Here is a 10,991-nt window from a genome sequence, read left to right on the forward strand (position 1 = left end):
GTAACAGGTTAAATCCTTTCTCTAAAGGTTCTGACCCTAATAGATTTCTAAAGATATATATATATATAGGCTGGTGTAGAAGAGACTCACCTTGCTGTTAACCGTCTACTTCCCACAGTTTCCCCTGCTGCAGCTTAATGTTATGCTTTGAAAGTGACCTACAAATCAGAGCTCAGCATATGAAAGCCCCAATGGTTAATGACAGCTCAGTGGTGTGACAGTTGGTGTGTTTACAGGAATTTATTTCATAGATGAGGACGATTCATCCAAAGGGGATATTTCAATACAGGGGCTAGAATAACCATTCAGATCCTTTGGTGTAATATACACAGTGTAATCTATCTTTTTATGTTTAGCAAGGAGAGTAACACATCAATTCAGGTGGTAAGTACTGTGGTAAGTATAAATCTAATAAAACTTTTGGTTTTCAGAGTTATTCTTTATTCAAGCATAAAACACTTTAACTTAATTCCTCTCTCTCTCCTTTCTTTTCCAATTCATTACATTTCAACTTTATTTGTTACACAGACAGATCAGTTTCATCCTTCAAATCATGAAACAGCTTTAACCCATTTCAACATAAATCAACGTCAAGTCATCTGATTAGTTACATTTGATGTTATACCATTAGTTATTCTGTAAAATCAAAGTATTATTACACCAGGTGACATTGCAGGTTGAGGGAAGTCCATATCTTTCCACAATAGACACATACAGATGGGTGTGAGAGGACAGCAGGTCCCTTGTCTATGTGTGATTAACACCAATAATATGCCATGATAGTCCAAAATAATCTACAGTCAGACATGGGGCAGAACGACAGCAAAGGCATACACAAGTAAATTGGGCCCATATCAAGGAATAGTGTCTGGTATTTCAACTCTGCAGACAGATCATCAGATTTCTGATCATCATATCTTCTTTCCTTCAGGGCTCAATGTATCCCAATACGTTCATCCTGGACTAAAGAATCAACGTTCATTTAAATTTCATTTTGATGTTGGCTGTGTCTCCCGGGAATTTAGGCTCTGTACAGAACCCCCGACCAACCCTCAGATAACTGGTTATGGATCCTCAGCCTGAGGGGTCTTACCCTGTCAGATGCTGACTGATCCTATGTAGGTTGGTGTTGATTAGATTCACTCCGCTGTTAACGGTCTTCATCCCATAGTTCCTCCATCTTCCTCTACCCACCTCAGCTGAACTGAAAAATCTCCCCAAACCTAAAAACTGTACACTGAAGTGGGTAGTCTCTATGGTTAACGACCGCTCTAATCTGATATGAGTGCCAGTTGGTGTGGTTGCGGATAAAGGGTTTATCGGTAAGGATAATTTACCCAAAGGAGGTAATAAGGGGCCAGATATAACCCTTCAGATCCTAAGATGTATTATGCACAGTAGTCTATAATATGTTATGTTACCAGGAGGAGGTAAAAGGCTTATGAGGGATCGAATGACTAAAAATATAAAAATAAGAAATAATAAAAAATAATAATAAAAATTAAAAAATTAAAATTAAGAATTAAAATTGTGAAAACTGTTCCTTTAAATGCAGGTTAAATTCTTTAATTATGGCTTAAAACATTGCAGCATTACAGGCAGAGTGATTAAACGGTAAAATGCTAGTATTCAAAAATGATAAAAATTAGAAAATAATAAAACATATCAGTCTGTCCCTACTCTGCCTGTGAAATTTAGAGAAGTCCCAGTTTCACCCCGTCGAGCATAGCCGGTTCCTCTATCCGCCAGAGCTGTTGTTATACAAACAAAGGTCTGCCAAGGTCCTCCGTTGTACTAGTGTGGCGAGGCCGACAGTCAGAATTCAATCAGAGTGTGAGCTCCGGACAAGGAGATCCTGCTCGGGTGCTAGAGTATGAAAAACTCCAGTTTCCACTCCGGGGTAGTCTTCAACACACTCAGTCCTGCTCCGGGCCTTCTGGTGTTACGCTCCGCAGCGGGGAATGACCGTTGTACTGCTCTAGGGAGCTCTTTTTATAATTTGCAATGGGGCTTTCCTTTACCCCCACCCTTTCTCATCTAGTTCATTTCGTCAGGCATAGAATTCGATCTAGTTCATTACATCACCCTGAGTTCGCACCCATGCTTAGTCATGGGCCTAAGGGCACCTGTTGTTATGTCTACTAGACATACTTATCACTCTCCTGCTCAAACTGGACTCAAGGCCACTTCTTATTGTGGACTTCTGCAATTCTACTCTATTTTTGTCCCATACTAATCTATGCCTTTCTCAAAGTTAACATTTAGTACATATGGTATACAATTATCATTAGCACACATGATTAGCCTACTTCAGTAATCATCCCTGAGTAAGAATTATACAGTCAAACATTAATGCATTTGGTTGCCTACTTCAGTATCAATTAAAACGTTATCACTACGAGGTCCAACCAGATATGTTGACACACATTTGAATCAACTTATCATTTATAAGCAGTAATGCAGTTTACACCTATTTTAATCAACTTATCATTCATAAGCAGTTATGCAGTTGCACCTATTTGAAGGATAGTTCAAAGATAAAATGTGTTTCAGGAACATCCGCAGCCGCGGTGTCCCTCGTCAGGCTGGGCCCCCAGCTGCTAAGCTTTTTCTCTTTCTAGCAGTGTCATGGTGATTCACCAAGGTTGCTCTCAAACCTCGGGCCGATCCTGCTGTGCTTAACTGGGTAACGTTGGGAATGGTGTTTAGGCCGGGAAAAGGCCATACTAATCTCGCCCTCGGCGACAGCTGATATACTGTAAACAAAAAGAAATTTAACAAGATAATACACAAAACAAATTAAACCAAAAAACATATATTTCTCTCACTCTCTCTGGGAGCAGGTGTATGGCCTCTCTCCTGTGGGTATAATCTGATGCATTTTTAACTCTTTTGCATAACTGAAACTCTTCCCACACTGGGAGCAGTGCTATGGCCTCTCTCCTGTGTGTATTCTTTGATGGCTCTTTAAGTATTCTGACGCAGTAAAACTCTTCCCACACTCGGAGCAGTGGTATGGCCTCTCTCCTGTGTGTATTCGTTGATGGGTCTTTAGGGATTGTGCCACAGTAAAACTCTTCCAACATTGGGTGCAGTGGTATGGCCTCTCTCCTGTGTGTATTCTTTGATGTGTCTTTAGGGATCCTGAGTCAGTAAAACTCTTCCCACACTGGGAGCAGTGGTATGGCTTCTCTCCTGTGTGTATTCTTTGATGTTCCTTTAGCTTTCCTGACCTAGTAAAACTCTTCCCACACTGGGAGCAGTGGTATGGCCTCTCTCCTGTGTGTATTCTTTGATGTTCCTTTAGCTTTCCTGACCTAGTAAAACTCTTCCCACACTGAGAGCAGTGGTATGGCCTCTCTCCTGTGTGTATTCTTTGATGTGTCTTTAGGGATCCTGAGTGAATAAAACTCTTCCCACACTGGGAGCAGTGGTATGGCCTCTCTCCTGTGTGTATTCTTTGATGTGTCTTTAGGGATCCTGACTCAGTAAAACTCTTTCCACACTGGGAGCAGTGGTATGGCCTCTCTCCTGTGTGTATTCTTTGATGTGTCTTTAGCATTCCTGAATCAGAAAAACTCTTTCCACACTGGGAGCAGTGGTATGGCCTCTCTCCCGTGTGTCTTCTCTGATGCATCTTCAGGCCTCCTAGTTGGCTGAAACTCTTCCCACACTGGGAGCAGTGGTATGGCCTCTCTCCTGTGTGTATTCTTTGATGTATCTTTAGGGTTTCTAAGCGACGAAAACCCTTCCCACACTGGGAGCAGTGGTATGGCCTCTCTCGTGTGTGTATTCTTTGATGGTTCTTTAGGTATTCTAACACAGTAAAACTCTTCCCACATTGGGAGCAGTGGTATGGCCTCTCTCCTGTGTGTATTATTTGATGTTTCTTTAGGCTTCCTGAGTAAGTAAAACTCTTCCCACACTGGGAGCAGTGGTATGGCCTCTCTCCTGTGTGTATTCTTTGATGTATCTTTAGGGTATCTAAGCGAGGAAAACCCTTCCCACACTGGGAGCAGTGGTATGGCCTCTCTCCTGTGTGTATTCTTTGATGGGTCTTTAGTTTTCCTAAGTCAGTAAAACCCTTCCCACACTGGGAGCAGTGGTATGGCCTCTCTCCTGTGTGTATTCTTTGATGTCTCTTTAGGTTTCCTAAGTCAGTAAAACCTTTCCCACACTGGGAGCAGTTGCGTGGCTTCTTTCCTGTGTGTATCCTCTGATGTTGTTTTAGGGTGCTAGGGGAAGCTAAACTCTTCCCAGGGTGAGGGTAAGTATGTTCTCCTCTGTGAGCCTGTGGTTGTTTATGGTTTCCTGATGTGGTGGAGCTGGGCTCGCTGTCTGAGCCTGGGTTGGAGCTCTCTCCTGTAAGCAAAGGAACATATACAGGATTAAAACCAAGATTATATTCAACCTTTATTTATACAGGAGAAAACACACTGAGACCAAGGCCTCTTTTGCAGGTGCACCCTGTCCACAATATTTACACAATAACAAAACACATACAAAAAATACAACAACGTTAAATACATCATATAAAACCAAAATATATGAAGAGAAACAATCACCAAAGAGGTCCTCGATCAACACCCTAAATTGCGTTTAAGAGTAGTGGCTGCTGCATTTTGGTAAATGATATCACCAGAATCAAGCACTGGCATGAAGGTTTACTGCACAGTTGATCTGATTTCTGCTGTTCAGGGAAAACCAAGATCTATTCCTTTAAAAGAAGCCCACCGCATATCTTAGCTTTTTAACAAGCTCTTCTGTATGTTTCTAAACTTCACCTCTTAGTCAAACCAAATGCCCGGGTATTTATAAGTGGGGACACGCTCAATGGGGGCACCAACTAAAGTACATATGCATGAATCAGATACATTTTTCTATGATTTGGTAAACAACATATACTTAGTTTTTCCAGCATTTAGAACCAATTTCAGCCCAATAAATGCTTTCTATAGGACAGTGAATGCAGACTGTAGCTCAGAAAGAGCCTGGTCAATCGTGGGGGCAATAGCATCTACAACAATGTCATCATCATATAAATGCAGGTTCCAATTATCTACAGATAATCCAATATTCTTAATGTAAAAAGAACCTGACCAAGAATCGATCCTTGTGGGACACTGTTTGTTGTAAGAAAACCTGAATTAACATCATCAGTTAAGACACACTGCGTTCTGTCCGTTAAATCATTTTCAATACAGCTACATGAAGCCTGATCCATGCCTATTTCAGATAGCCTCTTATGAGTAGGTAATGGTAATAATAAATAAGGACCCATTCCGAATACACAATTAACAACAGAGCAATAATGTACAATAAATACAATTATAATATTAGCCAAGTTCATGAACTCACCATCCAACTCACTGTCTGTCTCTGGTAAATCCTCTCCTCCCTCCTCTTCTTTCACCATCACTTCTTCTTCTTCCTCTTCCTCTACCACATTGTGTTCAAGTGTTTGACTGCAGTCCTCCAGCTTCACTGCCACCATCTCTGGACCCTGCTGTGTGCTTGTCTGGGCTGGAGAACCACAGCCAGAAGCCAGGGTCTCTGTGGACTTGGGTTCAGACATGGTAGCTGGGCTGTGAGGTGGATCTGTGTAGTGTAAACAAAGAACGAGACACACATAGTGGAGAGTTAATTTCACAAACATTCAGATTGCCAAACACCTAAGAGTATATGAACTACTATGAATTGTTATTGTAAAGCGTCTTTCACATTGACTGGGCTGCTACCCCTCTGGCTGAATGGTGCACACACATTCCCCTCATGGGTTTAAAACTGTTAGAAATACATTACTGCAGTGTGCTAAATTTACTAATGTGATGGCCTGTTGATAAATGAGAGATGAATCAAGCATTAGTCCCATAGTACTTTAGATTAATACATGGAGAGGTCAAGCCAGGTCATCAAGAAAGATGTTGCAACACACGCTTACACAAAGAGCTATAGTGGAAAAGTACCAGGCTAGGGAGGACATACCAGAGTAGGTATCTTATCTCTAACAGGGTGCTGACTCCGCAGATGGGATGAATGGTGTGACCAGCCCGTGAACAACAAGGGATGCCAAGTCTAAACCAGGTTCCTCCCCAACCAAATAGCCAATCACAATCACTTTGTATTCCGTAAATGCTTTGTTTGACTGTTTGAATGCATCCATTTTTGGAGGGTTGGTTACAGATTAACAACTTGCTGACTGTGATTTTCTTCTCCAAAAGTGGTCCTTGTACAAGCCTAGAATTCTGACATGTAGTTGGGAAATAGCTAAAAGTAGCTAAAAGTAGTTTGTCTTCTCCTTCAAATAAAGAACACGTTTTCTCACAAAACCATTCTGCCAAAGCTTAGTCAATTGGACCCAGTATGGGTAAAAGTGGAAAAAGGGACATCATTTGTTCCTTAACTAATAAATAAATAAATAAAATCCAATAAGTAATAGTATATAGTGGCTTATATTGAGATGTAAGAGCTCATCACTAACTTAATTCGGAATTCGAACCTACATTACAACAGGCAGCCTCTCCGGCATAATGGGGGCGTGACACTAACAGGCTTTAGTATGCAAGGGTTGTTCTCGTACTCCTCTTGCATTTGTAGACATCAAGATAATATTATAATAATATAGAGGCCAGTATAGTGTAACCAGGGGCTAGAATAATACATGGTGAAGCAGTTCAGGCTGTGCATGTGTCGGTATAGGCATCTGTGTAATGTAAACAAAGAATGAGGCACACATAGTTGAGAGTTAATTTCACAAACATCCAGATTACCAAACACCTAACAAAGAATATGAACTACTATGAATTGTTATTGGAAAGCGTCTTTCACATTGACTGGGCTGCTACCCCTCTGGCTGAATGGTGCACACACATTCCCCTCATGGGTTTAAAACCATTCTGGTAGAGGGTAGTTAATTGGACCCAATACAGGATAGAGTTTTTCCTGCATTGAGAATCTCCCTTAAAGGCGCATTTTCATGCAATGCGGTTATAGAACCAGCAGGGGGCGATTGGCAGTAGAGTGTGTAGTTGAAGTGTATCTGCAGCGTAGTGTTATGTATTATTATATAGTACATCTTACGTTAGCGTCTATAAGTTACTTTTGGAAGTTATTTCTCTAGTTCCAATTCTTCCACCTGTTGCTACTCCTACAACAAGCTATTCACACAAATCCAACTTTAAAACATGCAGAGACGTCTAACTCGTGTTATGACTTTTGTTTTTGATACCTATTCAACTGTTTTAACTATTAAGCTTTTTGTAAGTCCAAAACCTCTCATCCAGTTAACATGATGGAATGTTGATTTACACCAACATTCTGTTAGCTCCTTTGTTACTGCAACTGCTATGGAACTTTCAGGACCTGAAAAGACCTGCAGAACACATTCTTAGAATGATTACACAACAACACTCTCTTGGCTACAAGTTCTTCCCCACTCTCAACTCCTTCACAAACCCACTCTCCCACTCAACCATCCCTTTACCCACTCGACTGAACTACCCCAGGCTCATCCATCCATCCATCCTTCCTGTCTGTCTATCTACGACCTTCTAACATACTATCCGTCTAACCTTCTATCTATCTAATGTGACAGAAATATAGAAATGTTTTAGATAGAATACTGCTGCATTGTTTAAAAGAACGTACTAGGCCTTGCCCTTTAGGTAAGGCTGACATTGTTACTGGGGAAAACGGGCCCGAAGGTTGAAAACAGTACTTGTCTCACCTGTTTTCGACACAATGGTTGGAACTGCCAACATCCCTTGTCCTTGGTTGGAACACAGATATGCTTATTCTTGTTAATATGTTCCAACCACCAACATCCTTAGATTTCCACGACACTAACCTTTCAACTACCTAGCATCATCCTTTCTTCCTTTCACCAGTCACTACTGCTTCACTCAGTATAATCCATACTGAATAACATCTTCATTGTTTTATCTTTCTATACCATTATATGTATTCGCTACCATAACAAGACTGTCTGTATTATGGTATAATAGAGTAAGCAGTGCCTTTATTTTGAAGGAATGGGGAGTGACGTCACGCACGTCGGTACGGGAGAAAGAGCGGGAGTTCTGTTCATGCACGTTAGCCGACTGCTGCTGTTCTGAGTTGCTGAATAAATACACTCCGAATACGTCGTTGTGTGAACCTCTTATTAAGAGTAACTTGACAGTATCTATTGCCCAAACCATCAAACTTTTTTCAACTACCTAAACAAGACTTTACAAGCCTACAAAAGCTTCTTCTTCTAGTTATCTAACAACAAGCTTTTATCAAACTTCACTTGAATGTTATTCTGCAATATTTCATAGATAATAAGGTGTAGATTGGATACCAGGACATACTGTAACAGAAGTCAACAGCTTTCAAAGTGACTCATTTATTCAGCCTTTGTAAATGTAGCCTATTAAGGCTAATAATATCACTGTTATTTACTCTGATATTTAGTCTATCCCATATCGACCTCATTCAGAGCAGCCATTGTGATCGTTGCAACTGCAATCCACGGCCTCACACAAGTTGCACAAAGGACAGTTCTCCGTGTTTGCTGTTGCTCTTTCTTGCGGAATGTTGATATGAAAAAAACGGATCAAACAGATGCAACATCTCTTCTGATTACTATTTTAACATAATTTAAAGTTTCCGCAAGAAAGAACAACAACTCACAAGTCAGATATCTTGAAGCAGGTTTTTATTCAGCGATAGAACGCGGCGGTGTTCTTGTGTTCGTCTGTATTTTTGAGCAACCCGGGTGAAGCCTCCAGTTGCAGTTGTAACTCGCAATTTTACATTTTTGTTACTTACATTTTGAATGTTCAGCAATGTCGAGATACCGGTGTACGCTGCTCAAACCTGGACTGTCGGACGTCTGATCACTCCAGAAATAAAAGAAAATTCTTACAAGCTAGCTACCTCGACGTCCACATTTGTAGTAGTAAACATGCGTCCGTGAGGAATGAAGGATGTGACGAGCACGTTGTCGTCTGTTGATGACATCATCAGTGGGCCGTTCCTTTCCGGAGCTGTGTTGTGAACGATGATAGAGGAACTCCGCCCACTGAGCGGGTCTGTTTCTTCACAATAAAAGCGCCCACGTTAAACTTGTTTAAGCATTCAGAAATACTAAATAACGATAAACATTTCCAAGGCCAAATGTGATTTTAATACCACTGTACTCAGCTACACTTCTAGACTATGAATCAATTGAGTTTCAACCATGATGGGTGACATACAGATGTGTCTTGTCGTAGAAGTCAATAATAAAGACACGTGAGTTGCTTGGCTCACAATAATTATCCACGAAGGGTACACGATGTGATGAAACAAAGTCTCTTCAGTTTATTCACAGCTCTTCGAGAAGCGACATATAAAGCAAAACTCTACCTCAGTTCTTAGGGATTACTTCCCCATCACACTGTTTTATACTAATACAACAATAAGACAAGATGTTATCACTCCCCAATGGTCTATCAACAGGAGCACATTCACATCTCTGTGGTGGAAGCTGAGCAAGTTGGCCGTGGCGCCCTGACTTGTGGTTTTCCTGTTGTTCAAGTAAGAAGCTACAACAAGCCCTTGCTTTCTAAGACATGAGAGTGTTCACGATACATGAAACATGCGCAGAACACGTGGTTACTACAAGTACATTGACCAAATCCATTATTATACAACTCTTTCCTCACACAGGTTCAGAGTTGTTTAAATAGTGTTATGGAAAATACATTGATAGAACTGTTTGAAGGATATACTTTCATACGACTGATACAACTTGTGTGAATACTGTGATTACATTTTCTCTTGCCACACCTCTAAAGTTCTATAGCCTTTGTTCTGAGGAATGCTGTATGATTACCACATGGATAGCTGTGGTTTCGGAGGGAGTGGTTTGTTTCTTGAATCTCACCTCCGAAAGGCTGAAGCACAGAGTGGTAAAAGCTAGACATCCACCACACCACCCAGGCAGGCAAACGGTCGCCTGGCAACCTGCTCCATAGGTTTGCGTGTAGGAACTGTTTGAGTCTCCATCAGCGTCAGCCAATAGAAGATGGACCCCTTCATTAGCGCCACTCTTCTAATGTACCGCTTTGAGACAGGTCAGTGTTGCGCTATCTGTCGGAACACAATGCTACGTGTAAGCATTTATGCCTATGTAACAGTAGAAACAAGTTATGGTTAAATTCCTGCGTAAATGGGCACAACGTCACCTTCTGGCACAGTGAGGAAATCCTCCTGTCATATAAAACTAGGGGATTCTGGGTAATCCACAGCAGAGCAATGGAGTAATGCTGTGGGTAAACTGCAAGAGTTGAATGGTCTTGGATAAATCACTCATTATGCTGTAAAACACACTCACTTCCTCTTTGTATTTTGATGAAATACATTTTTAGTAACCTCTGTTGTTAATTTGGCGTCAAATAAGATATGCATTCTATTTTTAGAATGTAAAGTCTCCGGTTTCCATGTGTTCAGTAGCTAATGTGATGTACTTTTCTTTAGGAGCTGTTTGTGCACATCCATTACATTACATTACATTTACATTCTTGACATTTCGCAGTCGCTTTCATCCAAAGCGACTTACAACAAATACATTTGTCTAAAGTAAGTGAATCATCTATACATCAGTCGTCATAAGCAACAATCTATGCTCGGACCAGGGGCCATTGGCAGTCACAATGCTAGAATGAGGAAAGATTACTTTTTCTTTTAACAGTAGAGGAACTGTACTGAGGGGTGGTGGGGGGTGAAGAGCTCTTTAGGAGGGACAGTCAGACTTTGCAGTTTGCACAAAGCCAGCAAACCTGCTGGTAATTCTGTGCAATACCGGATTTTGTCACTAGAGTGCGATATTGAATCATTGAGTTTGTTCATTTTCATGTATTCTGTAAAACCTAAAATGGATGATAGTCAATTCTTCAAATTATATAGACCTTTGAAATTGTGAATTAATAGCAATTTGTTGTATCAGTCTATTCAGTAGACCTTTG

The 10,991-nt window shown here is 40.9% G+C and overlaps 1 protein-coding gene across 1 annotated transcript; it reads right to left on the bottom strand.

Annotated features, from left to right (window-relative positions):
• Positions 1-1,540: 1,540 nt before the first annotated feature.
• Positions 1,541-8,951, bottom strand: LOC310801978 (uncharacterized protein). The gene is made up of 3 exons (XM_083666201.1): positions 8,812-8,951; positions 5,359-5,598; positions 1,541-4,362 (listed from the first exon to the last, which is right to left on the bottom strand). The coding sequence occupies exons 2-3, from the start codon at positions 5,573-5,575 to the stop codon at positions 2,930-2,932; spliced, it is 1,650 nt and encodes a 549-aa protein (XP_083522327.1). The 5' UTR covers positions 5,576-5,598; positions 8,812-8,951; the 3' UTR covers positions 1,541-2,929.
• Between the last annotated feature and the right edge of the window lie 2,040 nt (positions 8,952-10,991).

Source organism: Argentina silus, assembly GCF_951799395.1.
Source record: "Argentina silus genome assembly, chromosome: 3".
Taxonomy (NCBI): domain Eukaryota; kingdom Metazoa; phylum Chordata; class Actinopteri; order Argentiniformes; family Argentinidae; genus Argentina; species Argentina silus.

Bases quoted from the DNA above. Each gene is read 5' to 3' on its own strand.
- LOC310801978 (XM_083666201.1), bottom strand. From the start codon at position 5,575: ATGTCTGAACCCAAGTCCACAGAGACCCTGGCTTCTGGCTGTGGTTCT. The intron at 4,363-5,358 runs GTGAGTTCATGA...CTTTGCTTACAG, and splicing joins GACAGACAGTGAGTTGGATG to GAGAGAGCTCCAACCCAGGC.